General features: G+C 35.7%; 1 protein-coding gene across 4 annotated transcripts in view; it reads left to right on the plus strand.

The window, feature by feature from the left end:
• Window positions 1-23,875: 23,875 nt before the first annotated feature.
• Window positions 23,876-27,123, plus strand: part of botv (exostosin like glycosyltransferase 3) — a 54,904-nt gene continuing 51,656 nt past the window's right edge. For 3 of the 4 annotated variants that reach the window (XM_069820544.1, XM_069820547.1, XM_069820545.1), the window contains exon 1: window positions 23,940-24,389. In XM_069820544.1, the coding sequence (XP_069676645.1) occupies window positions 24,231-24,389 (159 nt within the window). In that variant the 5' untranslated portion in view covers window positions 23,940-24,230. Of the gene's footprint in view, window positions 24,390-27,123 lie in introns of all 4 variants that reach the window. The other variant, XM_069820546.1, reaches the window with a different exon arrangement.

A 27,123-nucleotide genomic window follows, 5' to 3' on the forward strand; every position in this document is an offset into this window, starting at 1 on the left:
TGCCCATCTCAAACGTCTGGATTTAATGTTCCTAATTATGTCAGATGAAGAATACAATGCATGCAGTTCTGTGTTGTGTAACTTTCTCCATTCTCCTGTAACTTCATCCCTCTTAGCCCCAAATATTTTCCTAAGAACCTTATTCTCAAACACCCTTAACCTATGTTCCTCTCTCAAAGTGAGAGTCCAAGTTTCACTACCATACAGAACAACCGGTAATATAACTGTTTTATAAATTCTAACTTTCAGATTTTTTGACAGCAGACTAAATGACAAAAGCTTCTCAATCGAATAATAACACGCATTTCCCATATTTATTCTGTGTTTAATTTCCTCCCGAGTATCATTTATATTTGTTACTGTTGCTCCAAGATATTTGAATTTTTCCACCTGTTCGAAAGATAAATCTCCAATTTTTGTATTTCCATTTCATAGTGTTTCATACCATGAAGGATTAAATTTTCTTGCACCTTTAGCACTGACTTTATGAACAATAGAGCTTAATGCAGGAGTGGGTCGTCCATTGTCCAAAATACTTCTCTTTTCAATGTCATTACGACGCGAAAACGGACAACGTAACAGTTTACTTATTATATCAGTCATAATATAATATTATTGTTATCACTTACATTAACTATAAATCACCAAATATACGTAACATTAATATACAGTACGTACTTGCAAAAATCACATTTTCTAAAATACACTGTTAAAAAAAAACATCTTTTAAAACACACTGTTTAAAAACTGTTATACTACTCGTAACAATCTACGTTCCAACTCGTGAAACTTTCAAACAGAAATTTCGCAAATCGTAGGTGTTCGATAATGCTCGTGGGTTCTCGTTAGGGCAGGCAGAATTTTAGCGCACTGGCTTAAGCATAGAACGCATGCGCTAAGAAAGCATTTAGAATAGCGATCTCTTTTAATGCTTACTCCAGGGCCAGCTTTGAAGTTACGTGGAAGGTCGGCTAACTTCGCTTCTGCCTACCTTCTGACCAAGAGGAGTACTCCTCTTGCTTCTGACGCATCGTGATCTGTCCAGTGTATTCTTGTCGCATAAATCGAACTGCCAGTAGTAAGCAACGTCCAACTAACCCTCAAAAAATCCCATTCATAGTTAATTGAAGAATTTCTAAGCACCTAGACAAGAGTATATAATTATATAAGGTTTTCCAAATGTGTTGGGGTAGTTAATAAATATCCACTTTTAGGTTTTTCTAAATGTGTTGAGGTAGGCTTAGCCTACCCTGCCTGCCCTGAGGAGCCGCCTCTGCCTGGTTCCTTAAAAGCCAGTAAGTAAGTAAGAGTCAAGGAATGTGGAATTTCATGTTTCATGGATTCTAAGGCTCCTTTCGTCAATGATTAATTTCAAGTGTTTACAAGAGATCTGTTCTTTGGAATCATGTTCATTCCTACCACCAAAACGGATATGTTATTGTGGAATGAAGGAGTTGAAATGGATACCAATAGTAAATAAATTTCTAAATGAAAAATTGATATTTTACAGTAAATGGCGATTATAGAAGCTTCAGATGCTTTTGCTTTGTCTTTTGGCTTACGCCTTTTGACTTTGCTTTTGCAATATTTCTGACAAGATTACCGTTCCACGACTTCTTCTTTGTGCTGAAGAGAACCAAATAGTTTGAAACCGAAGATTCGTAAACTGGGTAAAAGAATATCTTCTCATTTTGTGTATCACAAGCCAAAGCCTTTGGAAGATCCAAAGATTGCAAAGGATAATACCAAATGCAATCAAAGAATCAAACCTTTGGCAAAGATCTGTGAAAACACAAACTTGTATTTTCAAGAGTATAAACTCCATTTGTTGTTTTGCGTTTTCTCTATTTTGGCTTCAATTCACCTCTTCAGCTAGAGAAGTGTGATGACAAAAATTCTTTCAATCACTACTCTAGGACAGAGTGGAGAAGGAAATATCTCTTAACGAGAAATTCCAAATTGTAGAATTCAGATAATTATCGGTACTGACCTTTTGGCAATTAATACAATAACTTGATCAATGTTCTATTTGCATTAGAATGAACTATATGGGATTTAATGAAATAATTTTATAATGCCAGGAGATGCTGTCCAGAAAAAGTGGAAATATTTACATGGTTATTTTCTTCTGCACTGAAAGTATCAAAATATCTATGGTATGCCCAGGAGATCCTGGAGACCAATACAGTTCATCCTGGCAGTTCTACAAATTGGTATTTTTTATAAAAGACAATTTGGAAAGCAGAATGAGTTCTGCTAAAATTGACTGGCAGGTGTAGACAAGTTGCAACATTTGCTACCAGTTGACAATATCTGACATGTTTCATTATGTTCTTTCATTAATAACTCAAAAAGTAAGGATTTGCGGACATATGTTTATGTGAACTTTTTTCTTGTTTTGTTGTGAGGAACATGCCCCCAAGGTTTGTCAAAGTATTTCTGAAACACTCTGTATAAAAGATGTCAGTCTAAACAAAGCATTTGTTATTGTCAGACTCCAAAGCAGCTATTCTATCAATAGTCTCTAAACACACACCTTCATCTCAAACAGCAGAAATAACTAAAATGCGCTCTCAATTAATATCACTCAATAAAAGAATTGTATTCCAATGGATACCATCCCATTGTGGAATCCTGGGAAACGAGAATGCGGATGCTTTAGCAAAGAAGGGCAGCACTGCTACTTACAGACCTGTTACTAAATCTACGTATTACTCTGTAAAAAGATTTATTAAATCTACATACTTAGACTTCAACAAACAAAATTTGATAACACAATCCCAAGGGAAAAAATGGAACTCTCTGCATCAAAATCCACAGTTAATTCCCGATTTACCACGAAAATCGTCTGTAGCTGCATTTAGATTGGCAACAGGCATGATTGTTTGGCCAAACACCTGCATAGAATTGGAATATATCAGTCCCCTAACTATCCATTGTGCAACTCAAACCAAGAAATGGATTCGAAACACCTCAAAATCTGTGCTTCAGTGGCTGGTCATGATAATATCTTTGAAAAATATTGGAGTGCAAGAGGTCAAATGACTTTATTGTCAAACGCCTGGCATTAGAAAACAACAACAACAAAGCATTTGTGGTACTATGAAGACTCTTAAAATCAAATTGAACCTGATTTATTCTTTCATGTGAGTTTAAGATTGGACTGAGGCGATCTAATATTAAGTGTTAAAAAAATTTACTTAGGAAAGTTTAGCAAACTTATTGGCCTGTAGCTGTGGGGATTTATTGGATCTCTACCAGGCTTAGGAATAGCTCTCATGTGAACTGTTTTCCAAGCTATAGGAAAATAGTGATAGCGTAGGCATAAATGAAATATTTTAGTGATGTGTGTCATTGCATGATGAGGGAGTCGTTTCAGTGCTTCAGTACAAATTGAATCTGGGCCTGGTGCTTTATTATTTGGTAAGTTCTTAATTATAATTTTAACTTCCTTAAGCTGACATGAGGTATGATCTTCGATGGAGGTCTAGTAAGTATTTGTTTTACTTGTTGAGTAACATTTATAGTGAAATTGTCATCTGAAGGTTGTGTACATGGGCAGAATCTTTCATAGAAACTATTGGCCACAATCTGTGCTTTGTTTAGGGGTTCATAAATCGTATTGCCTACATTATCTTGCATAGGAGTTGGAATTTTTGACTTAGATTTTCCAAGAAGTCTTTTAATGTAAGTCATTGAGCTTAGTTTGTAAATTCTTCCACTATGTAAGCTTCACTTTTCCTGCATATTGCTCGCTGATAACAATAGTAAGCTCTCTTTGCCTGAACATCTCTAAAACGTTGCCAAGGGCGTCTTGCTTGTTTTTTAGCTTTAACGAGGAACTGCAATTCTGTGTTGTTACTTGTATTGTACGCTTTAGGTAAGAAAGTTGTTGTTTCATTAAGAGTAGTTGTTATGGTATCAGAAAACATCTGTATTGCTGTGGCAATATCACATTTGTTTTGAATTGAAGGATTTCCTGGGATACTCTCATGTAGACGTTTGGTATATTCGTTCCAGTTCATCAATTTAAAATTTTTGACTGATTTAAAATACCTAGTGATGGATCTGCTAAAAATTATAAGCACTGGTATAGTTCGCGCAAGGAACGATTACCGAAAAGCAATGGTGGGGTTGCTATCTGTTTTGACGTGTGTATGTAGGCACGCCGGGGCGAGAGATGCAGGCCGATGGAAGTCTCTTCCAAGAAGATGAACAAATGAGGACTCGTTGTGGAAATAAAGAACGTAGCAAGAGAAAAATTAGAAACTAATTAAACGCGCAACATAATACAAATGAAATAATAATACCGTGCGATATAAGACACGTATTCACATGCAATGGAACAAACTAAAGTCGTAATGTAACTATCACAACGCAAGACTGATTCTATCGACGTCATTTCTCTTCCGACTATACTCTTGAGTATCATTCAAATTATCACGTGACCTTTCCTGCCCCCCCCCGCTCTTCCTTATCACATTGTTTCATTCACATTCCTTCCATCGGTATTCCTTCCTTGCGAGACCTATATAATATTCTGTGTTTCTCAAATATCTAATTAATAGTAAATATACAATCTGAACAGGATCTGCCTTCCCTGAATCCATTTATTCTTTTTTCTTTTTGATTAATTATTCACATTATTTTAGATAATATGTTATTTTATTTTAATCCGAAATAAAGGGGATTTTGCTACATAAATAATATATCCGTAATTCGCACTAGTCCAGCTATTTAGTAGGCCTAATATATGGTTTTATTATTATTATTATTATTATTATTATTATTATTATTATTATTATTATTGCTTTATCATCATCGTCATTGTATAGTCTATTATTCTGTCGCAACATATTTTTGTAATACCGGTATTTTATTCATGTTGTTTCAAAGTTACCATAAAATTCAATGTTTGTCATAAACAGCTGACTGTACGGCGTTTGCATTTCAGTATTCATTATGACTGGCAGAGGATTATAGTTGTCACCACAGTCTAGTAGCCTATATAATAGTCACGAAGCTTGAGTTGTTGAGGGTACTAGGAACAATAGACTGTGCCGGTACTATTTCGCATTGTCTGTGATGAGGCGATAGTAGCGATCCTAGTGGTTAACAACTATCTATGGATGCATATTCCCTACGTCAGGGCTGGGCACATTACGTGATTCTGAGAAATGAGCGCTATGTGCTTTAAAGAGCGAGTCTTGCGAGCGCTCTGACGTATGCATACTGTACGTCATTCAGTGTCGGTGCAGTGGCGACTCTGCAGTGTGATGGCAAACTTTGAAGACGGAGCTTCCGCTCATACACTAAACCGTCCCGCTATTCCCAATGCATTTAATGTATCATGGGAGGAGTTCTTTTTGGTAGAGAGCAGTGGATTAGCAAAGTGTTTAATTTGGCATAAAACACTCCAACTGATTAAGAGGTTCAATATCCAACGACATTATTCTTTACAACATGCTGCTGAATATGACAAATATGTTGGTAATGAACGCCATAAATTAATGCAACTTAAAGAAAATGTTTCTCAGGTACATTATATTAGAGTATCTATTTGATATTTACATTGCATTATAGGTTATTATAGTACATTTAGTAATATATAATTTTAAATTATACAAGTATTATGATATATCATAGTATAATATATTACAGTTCATGATATATCATAATAGTTGCATAATTTAAAATTATATATTACTAATTATACTATAATAACTTATAATGCAATATAAATATCGAATAAATACTCTAATATAAGGTACCTGAGAAACATTTTCTTTAAGTTGTATTAATTTATGGTCATATCATATCACATATCATATCATATATATTATATTATATTATATATTAACAGAATGACAATAATGCACTTAGTGAATCGGCTATGAGAATTAGCTACAAAATTTGCCACGAAATTGCAAAGGAATTGAAAACATTCAACGAAGGTGAATTCATCAAGCGATGTTTAATTATATTGGCAGATGAACTCTGTCCACAGCAAGTATGGGAAGTGGAAGCCATACGCCTGTCTCGTAGAACCGTGGTGAGGATATTGCAGTATGTGCGTATGGGTTATTTAAATAAACTAATGATTTGTGTGTGTGCATAGAGCGAAGTTTATTTCATTAAATTAATAAGAGTGTTATAAATTCTGTAATGTACAATGGATTGATGTAATATCCTTATAAACTATTATATATTGACAGACTGAATGACTAGAACAACCGTGGCTCTTGTTATATTAACGCAGGGAAGGTAGCTGTAATGCGAGTCCGCCACTGATTAAGCGTTCTGCTCTGGCTTGGAATTGAAGTGCCTTGCAGAGCAAGAGCAGCTCTGGCAGACTAAATGGAGCCGCTCTCATGCCCGGCCCTGCCCTACGCATTGAGATTCGTGACTGTATGTCCTAGACTGTGTTGTCACGAACGTCGATCATAATTAAGGAGCGGATTCCTATGTAATTAAATATTATTTTTGCGTGTGATAAAACATAATTAACAAAGTTAAAAATTCCGAACATGAAGTTTCAAGTTTAAAACCCGAATTTTATTTCACATAAAAACACATATTTTCACAAAAAAATTATGTAAATACATATTTTCAGAAAATCTATTGTAAACACACAAATCTTGGAGTTTTTTTACTTAAATAATTTTTTACAAGAACTTTTAAACGTTTTAAAACTAAATCAATTATGTCACTCAGAAGTCATCTTTTTAAGAATTCTTGGTTGCTTCGTGTTTCTAAGCACTGTGTGGTGTATCCGTGATCCATTTTTGTAATAGTATCGCTTCAAGTTCTGAGAACTGCTAGGCAGCATATCAGTATTATTATTAGAAAATAAATTAACATGGACAAGAAGGAGAGATCTTGAAACACATAATTAGGAATGTTTATTGTTGCTGAAGATGATTTCATTCCACGTTTTGTTTGTGAAACACAACAGATAAGAGCTCGGGTATGAACATTATTTAATTTAAACAAATCTTTCGCCTCTCGCTCATGTCCATCAAGTAACGCAATACGTCTTGTTGTGATTCCCTGTTATCGGGCTTCGTCAATCGATATCCTTCAAGATATACTGAAAAGTGGTTGTTTAAAAAACGATTTGGCTTTCCTATTAGCAAATCTAAGCTTTTTGTGTGACACCATAAAAAACTCGAAACATCCAAAAACCTGTTGTCTGAAACAGGGAGGTGCGTGCCGTGAAAATTAAACTAGACTCGCTACCAGGTTCAGAAGTACAAGTACTAAGGGACAAATTCCAGAATGTGTTTGGGAAAAACAGTGGATATAAAAAAATGTGTAAAGTTGCTCTAGTATTGGAGAGGTGCCTGTAGGTGAAATTGATGGTGTTTGTGTTTGTGACGTTCTTTCTTTAAATATGCACGTCTGACGTCCTGTGATGTTTTCGTTCCATGGATGCTTATTCACTACAGAAACTCGTTAGTGATTCGATTCTTAGTCTGCATGAGAGGGCGTGGTATCTTTCACAGGCACCTTCACACAATTTACACACGCACTCTGCACTGGGCTCATGGTAGCCTGTCGTAACTGAGCAAAGAAAAGAAGTTAATAGAAGAAGCAGAATCGGATCCATACAAAGCATTACGCCAAAAGAATCCCAGATTCCCGAAGACTATACCAATACAGACGTGGACGCAACACCTAAGTAGCATCGTAGGTGAGAAAGATACACGCCCCAGGATTGACTCATCACCAGCTGTAGGCTTCGAACCCATCACTGAAGAGGAGGTAACATACACCATAAAAATGAGCAGACCAAATAGAGCACCAGGTCCTAACCATATTACAAATGAACACTTGAAGCTCGCGGTTCCAATCATGGTGCCGGCATGGACGGCACTCAAGAATGAATGCCTGCGCACAGGGCAAATCCCTGCACAGTGGAGGACAGCAATAATCAAAATGCTATATAAAGGAAAGGGAGATCCCAAGAATCCAGACGCCTACAGAGGTATTGCCTTGGAAGATGTGCTGTTGAAAACTTTCACGAAAATAATAACAGATCGCTTGGCAGAAATGATAGACCCGAGTATCCCGGAGGAACAATTTGGATTCAGGGAAGGACGATCGACCATTCAAGCTGTCCGATGCCTCCAAGAAGACATACAAGATGCACTGCGACATCCAAAAGCAAAGCTGTATACAGTTTTCGTGGATTACAGCAAAGCGTTTGACACCATCAACAGAAACATGGTAATAAAGAAACTAGGCTCGATGATTGGAACAGGTCATTACGTCACCAGAATAGTAAACAACATATTGCACAAAAACAGCTTAGTAATCGACGACAGTGTCACATACTCGGAACCTATAGAGCAAAGTATCGGGGTGTTGCAAGGCGACCCACTAAGCCCCACGTTATTCAATGTAGCAACAGCTGATATTGTGAACAGTGTCAAGCTAGATGGAGTCAGCATGTATATATATGCCCTAGCGTCCACATCACAGCATAAACTTCAGTCCTCGCTAGACCAATTATCAATATGGGCCCGAGAGAACGAATTAGCCATCAATGTAGACAAAACCGTATCCATGATCTTTCGTCGAGGAGGAAGAATAGCAGCTGAAGATACATTCCGTCTGGAGCACAGGGAGCTACAAAATGTAACCCAATTCAAGTACTTAGGAATCACCCTCCAGACGCATGGGGATACGTATACACAACATGTAAATGAAAGAACCATACATGCTATAAAAGCAATGCATGAAATACAGCATGTAAGCAAATTATCGCTAGAGACAGCCATGACATTATTCAAAGCCAAAATCAGCCCTATATTGCAATATGGTCTGAACATCATATGGGAGAACCTTACAAAGAACAATCTAAAACGCATAGAACGAGTGAAGGCAACATTTATTAAAAGAGCCCTATCCATATCAAAATATGCTCCATCACGACTATGCTACGAAATGTCAAGGGAACCCTTCTATATCGAAGATTTGAGACACCAACTACTGCTCCCGTCCACTGCCCAGTACGAGAATCTCCTACAGGAACTCCGAACGAAGAGGTCACAAATATGGAGCGACTTCTATACAACTTACCTTATTTAAAGATTAGTTCCATGCGCCTTGCCTTGTAGGTTGCAAACTTTTGAATCATCTTATTAAAATCCGATATGTCATTTAACATAGTCTTTACAATGGAAAACATAGCTAAAGCAGTCAGTCTCTCTTCTCTCATCGTATTTCTGAGATAGGATTTTACTCTCTTCAAACACGAAAAGCAACGTTCTGGTTCGGAAGTTGTCATTGGTATGGTGATAGCTATGCGTAGTAGTTCCACAACTTCTGAAAATGGGGCCTGCAAGTTCTCAGATAGAAGAAACTGCAAGAGCTTGACTGCGTCACTGATATTTCTGAATTCTTGTCTCTGATACAACACAGTGAGTTCTGTTTTTATTTTGTCTTTATCGAAATTGGAAAAAGCTTCACACATACATTTAGGTCATTTTCAGGAAATGAGCTTTTGTAGCATTCAAATTTTTCTTGACACAGAAGAGAAGATAATATCAAATTATCTATGAACTGGAATCGGGTGTTAGCTTGTGTGAAAATGAGGTCACACAATTCCTTGGCTGCCACAACCCTTGTCTGAATCCCTTTGACCTTACGACGCTTTTTAGGGATTTAATTTTCACAGAACTCGCTGCTCAACTGTGCACTGTTCCGTATTGTCTGTATGGCATTAACAAAGCTTGATATGCAGAGTCAGCCTCGGTAGCATAGTCGGTTGCGGGTTCGATCCCGACCAGGTCGATGGCATTTAAATGTGTTTAAATTAGACAGGCTCATTTCAGTAGATTTACTCTCATTTAAAAGAATCCTGCAGGACAAAATTCCGGCACACCGGCGATGCTGATATAACCCCTGCAGTTGCGAGTGTCGTGAAATAAACCATAATTTAATTTTTTTATATGCAGATTTGAACCTTAGAAATATCTAACTGGCGATGTTGTAGTTGGTTGTATAATATATCTACATGATACATCAATAAATGAAAAAACTGAGCCAGAAATTTCAGGATCTTCAAGAGTACGCACCAGGGTGCTTGCCTCATTTATTGTGATATTGTTACATGTTTCAGATTCCATTATATTTTGAAAACATTCTAGCAATGGCTCCTTCTTCTCATGAACAACATTTACTGTTCTTATTTTAAAACTCCATCTTGTTGCCCCAGCTGATGGAATTGTCTTTGAAACACATTAATCTAATACAAGCTGTGTGGAGATCGAGAGAAGAAAGCTGGGATATTGGATAAATTAGCAAAACATATGCGAGCTTTGTAGGCTATTTTGTTTAGCGGCTCTTTCCATTATGAGATTCAATTGATGGGCACTTAATTTCACATTTCTCCTGAATTGTTAAGATACTGAACTGAATAGACTGTAAGTATTGTACTGAATTAAACATTGTTGCACTTGTTATACTCACAACATAAAAAAAAATGTATTTAAAACTGCGCGCTATTGACAAACCGCTGCAAATTTTGCAGCGCCTGGAAACTCTGGATTCACGGCGAGGGGCAGCAGGGGAAGGGGTAAAACTAACGCGCAAAGCATCCGAGACGAGACTGGCAGCTCCAGGGGAGGAAGTGGCTTCACCAATCCGCCCTTGTCTCTCTGTTCGCTCTGGCAGCACTAGGGGAGGAAGTGATTGCGTGCACGTCAATGAGAACGACATTTTTTTTTAATTCGAGCCACTAAATAGAGACTGTATAATAAATGTATTTCACAACATAAAACGAGACAAGAGCCACAAATGTCTGGGGGTGCTGCAGCTCCGCAGCCCCCCTTCGAAAGCCGCCCCTGCTTTTGACCAATAAAACGGTACAAAACGACATGTTTCAACCAATTATGGCTGTTTATCCTACAATTTTTATCACCTTTCTAGCATTTGTTTGTTATCACCTCCCTAGGATTTGTTTCTTTGTTTGCGAACATTGTACTTTCAATTGTACCTTTTAAAATCATTCATGTTTATTTCATCATCCTTAATTAAAACGTTTCTATCATTTATCTTGTTTATATTATTTATGTAATGTTATAGCTTGTGCTGTATGAGTTTATGGATAGTCACGTATCAGAGATTGTTAAATATAAATATATTTTAATTGAAGTGGAATTGAATCCAGATCTGATGACGGATGCATAAGAATCAACCTTGACTACAGCTGTGGAAGAAATGAGGAAAAAACTGGAAGATATGGTGCAGTTAATGAAACAGACTATACTTGTTTTTTTGAAAGATGGGACATGACAGTTAAGCGGCCAAGCTTGGAACTACAGTGCCATGTTGCCAGTATGGACTACCATCACAACTGTGCTACCATGCTGTCAGCTGATGGAAGCTAGCAATTGACGTTAAGATGGCTGACGTTAAAATATTCATTGACAATTGACGCGAAGGTAAGAAAACAATACAAAAATCGACAGAGAACCAAACACGAAACGTACCAATGCTAACATTGTGTGCACAATAAATGTCGCCAAGAGAACTATTAAGCACTCGCCACGTGGAAACGACAAGTTTGGCAACTCAACCGTTGTTATCATACCAACAGGCCTACCACCCTATGTGACATTCAGTTGTTTTTTCGATCGCAACGCTCCTGTCATGTTCCATCTTTCAAAAAAACAAGTATAGGGATGAATTCAGGCAGCTACATACAGGAGCACAAGGAAAAAATCGAAACCAACAAGGAGAACATAGGGAAGCTGCAGGAGGAAAACAACCGTTTACAAATTAGAATAAATGATTTGGAAACTAATCAAAGGAAGAAGAATTTGGTTTTCTTTGGAATACAAGAAGAAAGATGGGACCGAGAATTGAAGTGGAATGCAACTGTTTTAATAAAAATGAAACTGAATCAACAAAATCTTCTTAATTAATTGATGACCTAGTGGACTTACTCGTGTTAAATATGTAATATTTTTCCGGCTTACAGCTGTTTCAGTGCATCACGCACCATCATCAGAGCCTACTAGATCGCGGCGTCATCTCGAACTTCTCTGCCTGTTAGGAGGGTGTGTTTTATTCTTGGAATGTGTTGGATTGTGTAATCGAATAGTGTGTGTGTACTGAAATTGATCTGTGTGTTGAGGATTTGATCGGGGTGTGTTTTATTGTGTTTGTATATTTCGTACTGTTCTAGTGTGTTGAGTTTTTGGTTCTTGGGTTGTGTGTGTAGGATTTCCATGTCCGTATTTATGTTATTGTATGTATGGTTGGCATTAGTTATGTGATCGGCGTATGTAGATATATTGTGTCCTCTGGTTATAGCTTTAATGTGTTCTTTGTAGCGAGTTTGGAATGATCTGCCTGTCTGTCCTATGTAGAACTTGTCGCAACTATTACATGTGAGTTTGTATACACCTGTGTGGTCGTATTTATTTGTTTGTGTTTTTTGTGTGTTGAGATGTCTTTGTAGTGTGTTTTCCGTTCTGTATGTTATGTTGTATTTCTGTTTTCTGAATGAAGATGCGATCTTATGTGTGCTTTTGTTTTCATATGTTAGTGTGATGTATTTCTTGTGTTCTTGTGTTTGTGTTGTGTTTTGTGTATTTATGTGTTTGTTAAACATAAAATTCAGAGAACAGATAACAATAAAGAACACTATAGATCTCGTCAACAAAACAAAACAACAACACATACCACACAGTGCAACACTAGCATCATTCGATATCACCAACTTATACACCAATATACCAATACAGGACACATTACATATACTAAAACAAATGCTCACAGATAACAACACACCACAAGAATACACCGAAGAAATCATCGAAATCACAGACACCATAACAAAGCAAAACTGTTTCACACACAACAACAAATACTATACCCAAACAGAAGGATTGCCAATGGGATCACCCATATCCAGCATACTAGCAGAGATATTTTTACACAACATAGAACAAACATACATACTCAACAATGAACACAACAAGTATGCAGACAACATAATATACTGGCACAGATATGTAGACGATATACTTATACTATACAAAGGAAACAAAAGACAAATGCACAAACTACACCAATACATAAACAAATTACACCCAAAACTTCAATACACACTAGAACTTGAAAACAACAACTCCATACATTTCCTAGACATCACTATAACAAAAATCGACAACAAACACACCTTCAAAATATACAGAAAACCAACCACCACCACACATACACAACACATCTAACCACCCCATACAACACAAACATGCTGCATTCAGGACAATGGTACACAGATTACTCAACATACCCATGAACAACAACACTAGAATGAAGAAGTGAACACAATCAAATTCATAGCACAAGAAAATGGATACAATCCAAACATAATAGACAACATCATAAGGAAGACAAAACAAAAACTTAACAAACACATAAATACACAAAACACAACACAAACACAAGAACTCAAGAAATACATCACACTAACATATGAAAACAAAAGCACACATAAGATCGCATCTTCATTCAGAAAACAGAAATACAACATAACATACAGAACGGAAAACACACTACAAAGACATCTCAACACACAAAAAACACAAACAAATAAATACGACCACACAGGTGTATACAAACTCACATGTAATAGTTGCGACAAGTTCTACATAGGACAGACAGGCAGATCATTCCAAACTCGCTACAAAGAACACATTAAAGCTATAACCAGAGGACACAATATATCTACATACGCCGATCACATAACTAATGCCAACCATACATACAATAACATAAATACGGACATGGAAATCCTACACACACAACCCAAGAACCAAAAACTCAACACACTAGAACAGTACGAAATATACAAACACAATAAAACACACCCCGATCAAATCCTCAACACACAGATCAATTTCAGTACACACACACTATTCGATTACACAATCCAACACATTCCAAGAATAAAACACACCCTCCTAACAGGCAGAGAAGTTCGAGATGACGCCGCGATCTAGTAGGCTCTGATGATGGTGTGTGATGCACTGAAACAGCTGTAAGCCGGAAAAATATTACATATTAATACGAGTAAGTCCACTAGGTCATCAATTAATTATATTCAAGTGTTAAAAGTGGTGTACGCAAGATTCAAAATGGAAAATCTTCTTGACTAATAATCGTCCATACAGTTCAACGAAGATTATATAGTTGGCACAACTGGTAACAAGAGAACAGCTCATCACAACACACTACTGCCATCTAGCGGTATAGGGTAAATGTTGGTAATATTATGATACGAGTAATATTGTGATAGTTGTTTTTTGAGAATTTATTACAATTTTACTGAGTGAGAGAAGGACCGGTTTTGTGCAGAAACTTGTCCACGAATATTTCCTTAATACGTTGACGCAAAAAAAAAAAACGATCTGCCTCTCACTCCATAAAATTGTAATAAATTCTCAAATAGAACTATCACAATATTACCAACCTTTAGGCCTACCCTATTTCTAATGATGAGGTGGTAAAATAATACATTTCCAAGACAGTTTAGTATTTTAGTAAGTCAATTAATATTTTATTGTATTAGAGTAATTTATTTCTTCTAATCTTTATGTACTTTCTTCTAATCGTGTAATAGTCAATTACTCGAGTTTTGAATTTTTTTAGATCAATGGTTCCCAAACTTTTTGAAGGTGCAACCCACTTTTGAGTGAGACATTTGTTTGCGACACTCATCCCCCCCCCCCTGCCATTACCATATCAGGAATTAATCCCATTCGAAAAAAAAGGCTACAAATGCCTGTAAAATCGTGAACAACGATAAATTTTACTCAAAACCAGTAGATACCACCCAACTTCTAATGTGTCGGTACCTGCAAGACGAGAAATTGCAATATGCAAACTATTTTTTTTACACGATCGTGTTTTTATTTTTTACTGTACTTAGAGCTATTGTTGTTAGACCTTGAAAGTTAGAATTATCACACAGAAACTTGTTGCTAGGGAAACCATTCTTCATAACAAAACTATACTGAAATAGACCCATTACAGTGCACTTATTATTACTTAGTTACCGGTACCATTACAGTGCAGTTTTGCGAAGGCTTTGGAATAATATCTCATATCATATCATATATCATATCATATCATATATCATATCATATCATATCATATCATATCATATCATATCATATCATATCTCACCTTCTTTCGAGAAGTTATCATGGCTTAGATTACATAAGAGGAGAAATCTGCTCTCACTTTCTCTCTTATATCGAATTATGCACACTTCATCCCCCTATTATTTATTCGCTCGTTTTCATACTCTCTCTCACTAGCATAATATTAATACTCGATCACAACGCGATAATACGCTAGAAATTCCACTTCACACATCGTCTCTGTATTCCTCATCTTTCACTGTTGCTACCTCTCGTCACTGGAACTCTCTGCCGCCTTGCCGAACATTGAAATCTTTCAAATCCAAGTTAGAAAATTAACTTATGACGAGTTGCCAAACTAACTTACTATTATGACAAGTGTTGTGTTGCATGTTTCCATGTATTCACTTTTTTTTTATGTTCTAGTGATATTCAACTTATTTTATATTCTTGTTTTCATATTTTCCGATAATGGTATATCTCTAATGTGATAAGTTGAGCTATATATGATCATAATTTTCCTTACTGTGTGTACTTAAAAATATTGCATACACTGTATGCTTTGTACTGCACTATTTTATTACTACTATTAGTATCATTACTATTATTACTATTATTATTATCATTATTACTATTCTTATTTTTATCATTATTATTATTATTATTATTATTATTATTATTATTATTATTATTATTATTATTATTATGATTATTAATTGTCTTATTTTTTTATACTTTGTATGCCTCATTTATTTTGACCTACTGTTCACATTTTATTATGCTTTTTTCTTTCTTTCTGTATGTTATATATTATGTCTGATTTCTTCTTACTTGTTGCTTACATTTTATTATTATTATCTTATTCAGTTTTGTGTGTAAAATTGTAGTCTACGTTGTAAATTTGTAGTGTTTTTGTAACGCAGTTTTTACTCCTGGTTGAGTGTTAGAGAAGGCCTTATGGCCTTAACTCTGCCAGGTTAAATAAACTATTATTATTATTATTATTATTATTGTTATTATTATTATTGCTCCAAATTTTCAAAGCAAAACATACTTTGCTACGCTCTACAGTGACAACTTCACGTTTGTGAAGTGCATTACAAAATCTCTGAAACTGAAAAACTCGTTCTGCTCATTTTTCAAACTTTTCCTCAATTTTGTAAAAAGCACTTCCCAACCTTGTATCGTAATATACTATTTCAATTTTTTTTTGGCTTCTTAGACTGGGCTTCCTTTCTGATATATTTTTTCAAACACTTAGAACACTGAAAGCGAAGCCAAGATGTTAACATAACAGCCAGAGATAAAATCGACGGATTTATGAGGAAACTTGTTTTCTGGTGGACGTTACTGGACAAAAAGAAAATTTATTCATTCCAGTGCATTAAAGAACTCCGGAAAATTTAGCTACGTATCGTATGATACAACAAATCCTTAGTTTGTTTTTTGGACATACAATTTACTTTGCACAGTTTTAAACAACTGCTTTTGAATATCTTCCGGAGGACACTAAAAGAAAATCATGACAGTGACAGATAGATACTGAATCCGTTTCTAACAGTTGCTTTCAACTGGCTGAAATTAAAAAAAAAATAATAATAAATCAATAAAAAATATAAAAATTAATTAAAAAAAAATAATAATAATAATAATAATAATAATAATAATAATAATAATAATAATAATAATAATAATGAAATAACTTATTAAAATATGTGCTTACTGATGGAAGGTTAAAAGTATAATTTTTTCACAGAGCGTAGATTAGTTTTAGATCAAAAGGATGTAAGAATACTTCGAGCTTGCAAAAGAAACTCTTACAGTTTTGATAGCATTTGTAAACTCGTATTTATGCAAAATAAGTTTCCAGTCTATGATTTCCATCAAACAAAAGCGAGAAATCTCCTTGAAATTGTAAATGATACAATTGTGTGCATATTGAATACAGAGCGAAGATTTGAGAAGCTACTTCCTCAAAAACAGACACATTTACAGCATTAAATATGAATTAAATACTATTATAGTCACAATCATGCCATGGTATGAAAGAAAAATTTCACAACCTCGAGCGGGAATCGAACCTGCGACTTCCTGGTCTCCGGTCAGGCGCTCTACCACTGAGCTATCGAGTTCGTCTCACACCAAAGGCCCGGAATTATCCTTTCATACTGGCGACTCTGTTATAGAGTACTGTCCATAGCGTCTGATCTTAGTCAGCACTGCTTATGGCTGGAAAGAAACTTTACGGACGTCAGGGGCGTATTTTGCGGGCTACCGGGGCTACCAGCGGTAGCCCAAGGAAATTACAAAAGAAAAAGTTTATAATATAACATAATGTAATAATTTTGTATTATTAGTTTTACCATAGTAATTAAAATTAAAGTAATTGTTAGATATATTTTGTGTAATAATAGGGTCAGTGGTAGCCCAAACCCTTTAACCAGTATACGCCTCTGACGGACGTATATACGTCACCCAAACATCGTAAGATGAAGATTGCATTAAATATGTTTTACTTTAGCTATAACTACTAAAACTTTATTTTATTTTATGTTTAATTTTGTTTATGTTCTGAATGCAACATAAGTGTGTTAATAAGGCATTTTTTGTTTTATTTTCAAAATCACCTCGCGACTGCTCTCAGCTCTTTACACGACACCCCAGGGGGTCGCAACCCTCACTTTTGGAAACGTTGCTCTAGACAAATCAAAACCTCTAGAGAGATTACTGTAGGTAAAACCAACATATTGGCAACTGTAGGAGAATACCCAAGAAGAGACAAAATGCTTATCATTGAACGAGGGGACTGATATAAGGATAGGCCTACCAAATCAAACTATGAAATGAACACAGACCTCGAGAATGTCGTTAAAATATGATAAAGTTATTAAAAAAATGTTCAAAGAGGATTTCAAAAGGTTAGTGAAACAGGGACATTAAGAGCAAATGGCAAGGAAGGAATGGAAGCTTTGTAAATGAGATTCCTGGGATCGGCATTAGGAGTTATATGCCAAGGAAAATTTAAAACATTCAAGAATGAGAAATGAATTGAAATAGAATGTTGTAGAGAATGAGCAAGAATACCAAAATTAATGATCCCAGCATATAAATAGAATGTCCTCATAATGTCTTCTACAGCAAAGTATTTTATGTTACTCGCTCGGAAAACGTGACTTAGGCCGACCAAGTGCCAGCTAGGAACCATCTACAGAGTGAGTCGTAATTATGTGCTATAAAGTATTGCGGAGTATTCTATACATCAAAACAAACATATTATACACTTTTAGTCGTGACAGCTTCGTTATGGGAACAGTTTAGAAATACAAACAACAGATACTTTCTTAGAGGGATTTTTATTGACATTTCAGGTGCACAGAATATGTTCAAAATGTTCACCATCAATTTCACAACACAATTCCGCCCTCCTTCGTCATGAATGTATTGTTAGCTGGAAGATATTAGGTGTGTTCCGGATTGTATTTCCTGCAGCCATGATTGCATTCAACAGATGCTGTCTCGTAGCATATCGTTGGGAATAAACTAGTCCTTTCTTGTGGCCCCACAACCAAAAGTCGCAAGGAATGAGATCGGGTGATCGCGCCGGCCATTTAATAGGCACGTTGTGTCCAATTCATCTGCATGATTGCATTCAACAGATGCTGTCTCGTAGCGTATTGTTGGGAATAAACTAGTCCTTTCTTGTGGCCCCACAACCAAAACTCGCAAGGAATGAGATCGGGTGATCACGCCGGCCATTTAATAGGCCCGTTGCGTCCAATCCATCTGCATGATTGCATTCAACAGATGCTGTCTCGTAGCATATCGTTGGGAATAAACTAGTCCTTTCTTGTGGCCCCACAACCAAAACTCGCAAGGAATGAGATCGGGTGATCGCGCCGGCCATTTAATAGGCCCGTTGCGTCCGATCCATCTGCATGAGAACCGTTCATCCAAATTAAGTCTCATAGCACGATCGTAACGCACAGGTACTCCAACTTGAAGTTTCCACATCGATGGCTCAGAACGAGACTGTTACAACTCAAAAATAGAGATTTTTCAGTAGAGCCATTTAAAGTTTTCCATTGTAGATGGTAAATCAGAGAATCAGAGCACAACAATGAAAATTGGTATATATAATCATTATTGTTTTAGAAGTTTATTGAAATATTAATTTTGTCGTTATTTGTTTTATGTAACTTGTATGTGACATTTTTTTGAGTTGTAACAGTTTCGCATGAAAATATTGTGACAAATTTCTCAGATATAACAGTATTCCATAATATATTATGACTTGCAACAGGTTTTTCCTTACATCACTCTGTAATAAATTTAGATAATACAATGGAAAAATATGTCAAATGTAGATTTAGAAACATAAAATTATATTGATTGATATAGGGATGACTACAACAATAAAAGAAATAAATTACACCAACCAGGATGACTACAACAATAATAAGAAATAAATTGCGTCATGTAGCCTAGTTGCCTCATGAGTGATGCCTTATTGGTGTAACTTAGGCCTATGAGCTTCAAACCTGTCTTCGGACAGTCGACTAAACATCAACATGTAGTGAGAAAAAACATGTTTGGTTGTTATTCAAATGTAGCATTATTTTCTTCAACACCATTGGAAACTTTCAAACTTCTACACAGATCAAGCAAATTTTCCCCCCACATCTGTCCCTGGAGGCGAAGAAAATACTGGCTTTGGTATTGCTAGAGAAGATTTGCCCTTCTGTCTTTGTCGACTACTTATTTTTTCGAAATCATCTTGTTCATAGGACTGCTTATAGAAGATGGCGGAAGGATCCTGTTTTCTGACCTCCACGATTTTCATAGTAGACTAGTTTATATTATCACCATTTGTATTTCTGGAAAAATTATTTCCCATTTGTTGTATTAAGTCTTTCAAATCTAAACTATCTGGTGTACCGGTATCTAGTTCATTAACTTTGTATATATTGCCTTTTTTCTTAGGCAATTTGAGTACTGGTACCCATTGCGTTGGCAGTAATATAAGTCCTTCTTTAATAACTCTTCCCCCCCCCCCCCTTCAACAGTAGAATGCATAGAGTCATTCTCATTCTAGGTACGACTTGTGACTAAAAATTTCTGTGTTATGACATTAACATAAGTTAGTTACGCAGTACAAAAATAATGAGGGAATGAATTTGTTCTTGTTTTGCCCAACACAATTGTCTGAAAACATAATTACCTGGTTTGTTACTGTGTTGGGCAAAGAAATAAGAAATTATAGCGGCATGTGCCAATCTCTTTTGAACCTCTTTTGGCCACACCCTCATGCCAAAAATAACAATGGCCCTGGCTGTTTGCGATGTCATATATTGTGAGATTGTAACAGGACAGTTTACTTTTATAATATTAAGAAAAACACTCATCACAAGGTGAAGGAAGAACTGCCTGAAGATAAAAACAGCACACAACTTTTCTTGGATCCTGTTTTCTGATTCAATATCTTTAGTCTTTGTAGCCCTTCATGTTGCTTCTTCTTTTATATGTATATTATAACTTTCTTGCAGTTAATTTCTCTGTTTCTGTATTATTCTTACATGCACTATATACACAACATTAACCTTTCTTAGAGATATAAAATGAAATATTAAGTGAATTAAATACTGATGTATAAGAACATTCACGATGATTAATGTTTCAATACTACGTCGATGGTGAAGACAAAATTAATAATAACATTGTTTTTAAACAATGCAGCCAGTATTATGCTATCATTATTGTATGAACTTATCATCAGATTTGCCAAATCTAACTCGAAGCATGGATATTTTCAATGCGAAAGTGTTACAAGTCAAAATGGAACATTGCTTTTAGCAACAAAGTTTGCAATTGAGAATGGAAAACTGTTACAACGCAAAATATAACACTTTCCAATTCAGAAAAAGACTAAATAGCATAACTTTAAAACTGTTATATTATGTGCATTTATGTCCCACTAGGAAATTTTTAGAGTTGTAACAATTTCACATAGCATAGTTCTCAATTCAAGTGTTCAAATGATGGTAATACTCAAAAAGTGAATTTTTTAAGTTGTAACAGTCTCGTTCTGAGCTATCGATATATACATAGAGTTAAAAGATTATTATGCTGAATAAATAAAAATTTGGTTTGAGATACAGTACCTCCGTTATACTACCATAACAACATTCAATACTGCCTATTAAATTCCTATTGAAGCATGGTACTTGCTATGACCTTTATACCATAAATAGCTAAAAGCATGTGTTTCAGACGAAATAAATATGCACTAACCAATAAAAATTCTACTCACAGTCATTTATCATTTATTGCTGTTTTCAAAACAAGTCTCTTACCGTATAATTTTCATGCACGTATAACTAATACTATTTCCTTGGTGGTACTAACTCTATATAAATATCTTTACCTTTTTGAGAAAACAATCGAACTAGGCTAAATGTATATTGCGTGACAATCACCTCAGGACATTGAATTGTGTATGGTTAATACCGGTATTTTATATTTTAATTGCTACGCATAAAGAGAAATATCAATATCGACCATCATCACAATATTTCAAACTTCACAGAAACGCCTACCAGACACTGTAACCATTGTGTCATTCCAAGGTAGTCCAAATAGGCTTACATTCTATTGTAGAAACTAGATTAGATAAGAAATTCAATGTTTGTCTTCTGATATGTGTGTCTAATTTGTAGTCATTAGTAAAATACAGTTTTCTGAAGCATTCGTTATACGATAATTATTTAATGCACAATTATTATTTCAGCGTGAGTATGTGACACACAAAGCTCATTGAAATATTGAAAAGGCAGCCGCTTTGGCTAACCGCTTCAATTCGACGTTTTCCCACAAATTGCATTTGTAAAAATTGTCACGAAGATTACAAACACTTTATGTTGTATGTTTTACGCTCTTCGTAACAGTGAATGTATTTTATATTGTCAACGATACTAGTAATTGTAGCTGAATGTCTTTAATTATTACTGAAAATAATATATAGCCAGTAGATATGAACAGTGATCGAGAAAGCAAGACTAACAGCGCCCGCAAAGCCGAAAACCCACACGACAATGTTGTGTTACGTCGCGTCGTAGACGTAAAGACTGCTTGTGAGTGTTTCGAGACGTCGAGATTGATCACTCCCGAACGTCAAGCAGCCTTGAATCGCCACAGTTGTTTATACCTGACTGAACTTTTATCTACTTTGGCAACTGTTATATATGTATAAACAATCAAGTAGCCTATTTGAAATCTCTACCTTTCAGTGTATAATAATCCGTTCCCCAGTCTTTATTTAATTACTAGGCCCTTATTAAAAGGTTAGGAATTTTCTTTTCATTTGTTTAAGATCAAGTGTGCAATCTCAAGTAAAAAGATACTAACGTTATGTTTTATGATTCTTAGAAATGCAAATTTATTTGAGAATTGGTTTTTTTTTCTATTTATATAATCATAGGTAATATCATATAATAATATAACCAGAACATTTTGATAACTAAGATACTGTTCTGTTTTATTCTTTTTGTCTCATTTAAACATTTATAATGTTATTTATTTCAATGATGTATGTTATTCAAAGTTACGAAATCTTTCCACGCCGACCAAATGCTATTTCGAGAATGATGAGTGAGACTTGAAGTGCACGTGAATGACGAGACTCGAAAGACAAATGTAACGAACACAGCGAGCGAGAGCGGCAGTTAGTTTTGTTCATCTCTAGTATACAGTATGAGGCAGTAGAGCAAGTGGACAGCTTCAAATACTTGGGGTGTACTGCAAGCAGTAACATGAGCTGCTGCCAGGAAGTCAAAACGAGGGCAGCAATGTCAAAAGAAGCTTTTAATAGACAAAGGAGAATCTTGTGTGGATCTCTGAAAAAAGAACTAAGGAAGAGACTAGTGAAATGCTTTGTGTGGAGTGTGGCATTATATGGGGCAGAAACATTGACATTACGATGAAGTGAAGAGAAGCGAATATAGTAGAAGCATTTGAAATGTGGATATGGAGAAGAATAGAGCGTGTGAAATGGACAGGCAGAATAAGAAAGGAGGCTGTGTTGAAAAGAGTGGGTGAAGAAAGAATGATTCTGTAACTAACCAGAAAGAGAAAAAAGAATTGATTGGGTAACTGGCTGAGAAGAAACTGCCTACTGAAGGATGCACTGGAAGGAATGGTGAACGAGAGACGAGTTCGGGGCAGAAGAAGATATCAGATGGTAGACGACATTAAGATATATGGATCATATGCAGAGACTAAGAGGAAGGCAGAAAATAAGAAAGATTGGAGAATGCTGAGTTTGCAGTGAAAGACCTGCTCTGGGGCAGGTTACTGCTGTACATTCTTTATGTTTTTTCTTTTCCTACTGCAGTTACATGCAAAACATATAGGAAGCATTTTTTCTCCCTGGTTGTCATTTCCGTATGAAGCACATGGAAAACAGACGAAATTATACAACGGAAGGCGCTTATTGGATGATTGCCATATTTCGTCGAGGGACCATTCAGAGCGCTGTTAAAACACCCGCCAACAATGACTGTCACTGTAACCCATAGACAAATAACCCGCCATTCCACTCAACAATGCAGATCTTGGGCAGAAATTGCATAGTTGTGCCATCTGTTGCATAATATTTCAAAGTTCGTGCAATAGTCTTTGATCGATCCACCGAGAACACGCCAAAACGTAATAAAGATGGCGGACGACGTGAAAGTAAAGTGACAGATTTGAATGGGTCTTCGTGTTTTTAATCATGGATGTGAAAACCAAAATATTTAGATTTGTAGGTAATGCATCTAAAACACAAGAAAGAAAATTCATTATATGGCGGACATTCTTTGTATGCACAGAAATTGGCGTAATGTTTACTTCTCTATAATATCCAAATAAAAGTACAAGTTTTTTTTTATTTTGGCACTAAAGGAGGGTTATGTTGTGATGTTACAAAATATTCAAGATAATAAAACCCATATAAATCTGGAAAACCAAGAAGTTATTGAATACGGATTCGTAGACGGAAGCAAGAACTATGAAGTAGTGTCAGATTAATAGAAAATGGCACTAGAATTGGGTGGCCCACCATCCTATCATGCACTTGGCAGTAGGGAGGTGGTATGTCACTGGTTGAGTCATGTCAAGCTGTCTCGAATCATCGTTCTAGTATCAATTGTGCTAATCATTGTTCCATTAATCACACATTACTATCTGTCAAAGGTAAATAATAATTGGTTTTGGTCAGTGTAAGACATTGTTGCAGTTTGTGGGGAAAATTTCAGTATACGGATTCCTCACCGACAATTATATCTTAAAATACTAAAAAGAGCAGATTTGTCTGCGTTTGTCGAATGCACATCATCATGCTTACGAAAAGGCACTTTTCAGTGCCAATAATTTATTTTGTGTGCACAAGGTTGGAATTTTGAAGTGAGAGGGAAAGGAAGGAATCCGTGTTCTGAAATTTAAGTATCCCATTTGTATATCGTCTACAGTTACTGCATTTCACACTAATTAATAGCCTACCATTTTACGTACTTTTCTGTACTTGTAAAGCTACGTTGCTTTCATAGATTTTATTTCGAGAATGACATGTAGAATGATATTTGTACCGTGCAGAACTTTTGTCTATTATATTATAGTTCCAGTATTTAAATTGAATGAAATCTGTGGAATATAAACTTTCACAATATAGCCTATTCAGATTAGGGTCAGTAAGAAGGCCTACCAAAAATTGTAAAAATGTAATTTCTGTTGGCTTGGTCTGTAACAATAACTAAGTTCATTAAATGCTCAGCACACCACTGCCATTTCGTAGCAACTCCATATTATATTTTTGGTCCAGGGAAAATACAATAGGTCGTTGCTACAAAGCGGCAGTATAGAGTTTTCATAAGAAATGAGTACCGATATTCCCTGGCTTGGCTACAAAGTGACGGTGATGTGCCGAACATTTACCAAAAATTAGTATTTTAACATGGACTGAAAACTGTTTACCTAAATACACATTACCGTGGCTCACTGAAACTGTTTCCATCTATTTAGACCTAAATACTGTAATATGAACATGGGCTATGCTGTGCTATTCTGTTCTTCTTTCTCCTCCATGGATTAGGTTGTGTGACCTGTTCTGACTTCAGCTCAATTCTTCCTAGATCTGTGTATGTCACTTCTTCCCGTTTGTCTATATTGCAAAAATTGTTTTGAAAGTCCTTCTAATTTCACTCTGTTTAGATGCTCTGCCCAGTTATGTCTATAGTCTAAAATCTTGTCTGTCTTGGCAAATATTCTAAGATTCTATCTGGTTTCTGTATTTTTATTTTATTTTCTTTTGTGCACCCTCTGTATGTATAAATTTCATATCTGCTGTTGTTACTTTATCAGTACATTAATACCAGTACCAGTGGCGTATGCTGAACCTGGAGTTTGGGTGTTCTGTTAAAAATACCGGTACCTATATAGTTGGTCTATGTCGCACAATTATTATAGGCCTAAGTAAAATATCGGGTCAACATTAACTGCCATTAGTAATATATAATTTAGTATTATTTATAAATAATAACTATGGGGCGGATGTTGATGACCTAAAAATCTACTTAAAATGATTATTAAAATGCCCTTAAACTAAAGGAAAAATGACAAAATTAAAAGAAAATGACATTTAAATATTACTCAAAGTACTCGCACCACAACTTCTTAAAAATTAATCACCTTGTTTCAATTACTGCCCTGCAAATGCCGGAGAAAGGAGGCAACTACAAATAACGTTATTCAAAATTGCATTATTTATGATCAAACAATAACCATGGCCAGCAAAATAACCTGTTTGAAGTTCCACAACCCGCTAACTATTCTACAATTTCATACTGTGAAATAGAAAAATGTCTAGTATATTGTTCGCTTTTTGTTTTATATTGTTGCACTAAATTCGGAAGTGGCAGGGTAGGTCTACCCTTATCACTATATGTAATTTCTCTCCTAGTGGGCGAGAAGAGAATGGCTTTTGCAAAAGATCTTTTACAGTGTACATTTCCAAGTGCTATTACCATTAAATAAGTAATTTAAATTGTTCACCTGCGCTGGCACACAACTATGAACCCTAGTAAAACCTAAACACATTAAATTCACTCACACAAACAGTAAACACACATGTCAAACACAACATTTTGTAACGCTATTGACAAGTTGAGCTGCCTGTATACAGGACGACCTGCGAGCTTGAGAGAAGTGAGTATCCCCACCATGCCACCTTGCGCGCGCAGAGAATTATAGCAGTAACTCTCAGCAGGGGATGTTCTTTTGTACGGACAGGACAACCAGACCAGAACTCATCCCACTTCGTGAGGCAGAGCGTACGTTATAAAACAAAAGCCGTTCTGGGGATGGTGTGCACATTCAACCAGCAGGCATTTAAAATATTTAAATGGTAATGAATTAAAATTAGTCTTGAACTATATACATACGTCAACTTCCAATGAGATTACCACGCATTTAAATTGTGATAAATTAAAATTATTGTTGCATTGTATAAAACAACTTAAAATAAAAAATGAGATTATCGAATTTACACAGCGCACACCTTGAACATCCGCAATATACGCCCCTGAGCAGTACCTAGTTATACTTAACCCAGTTATATGTAGGCCTAGTTCTGATTATTCACAGATCCTGGTAAAATTACGTTTAATTAGATATATTAATTTTGAGTGGTACATAATTTGCTTTTGCAAGTAGACATTTTTTTTTAAATCTTACGTATTTTTCTCTGCTTTGATAGGCTACATAATAAAGTTTCATTTTAACTTCACATGGTTCGTCTTATGACTTTAAATATATTTCAATCTTTTCCCATAATCCTCAAGGTCAGTTACAGGACATCAGAACATATGAGGCATGTGACAGTGAAAACTGATGCCTTTTCACGTCAGCGATTTCATTCTTATGGTACTCATAA

The sequence above is a fragment of the Periplaneta americana genome, chromosome 3, assembly GCF_040183065.1.
Source record: "Periplaneta americana isolate PAMFEO1 chromosome 3, P.americana_PAMFEO1_priV1, whole genome shotgun sequence".
Taxonomy (NCBI): Eukaryota; Metazoa; Arthropoda; class Insecta; order Blattodea; family Blattidae; genus Periplaneta; species Periplaneta americana.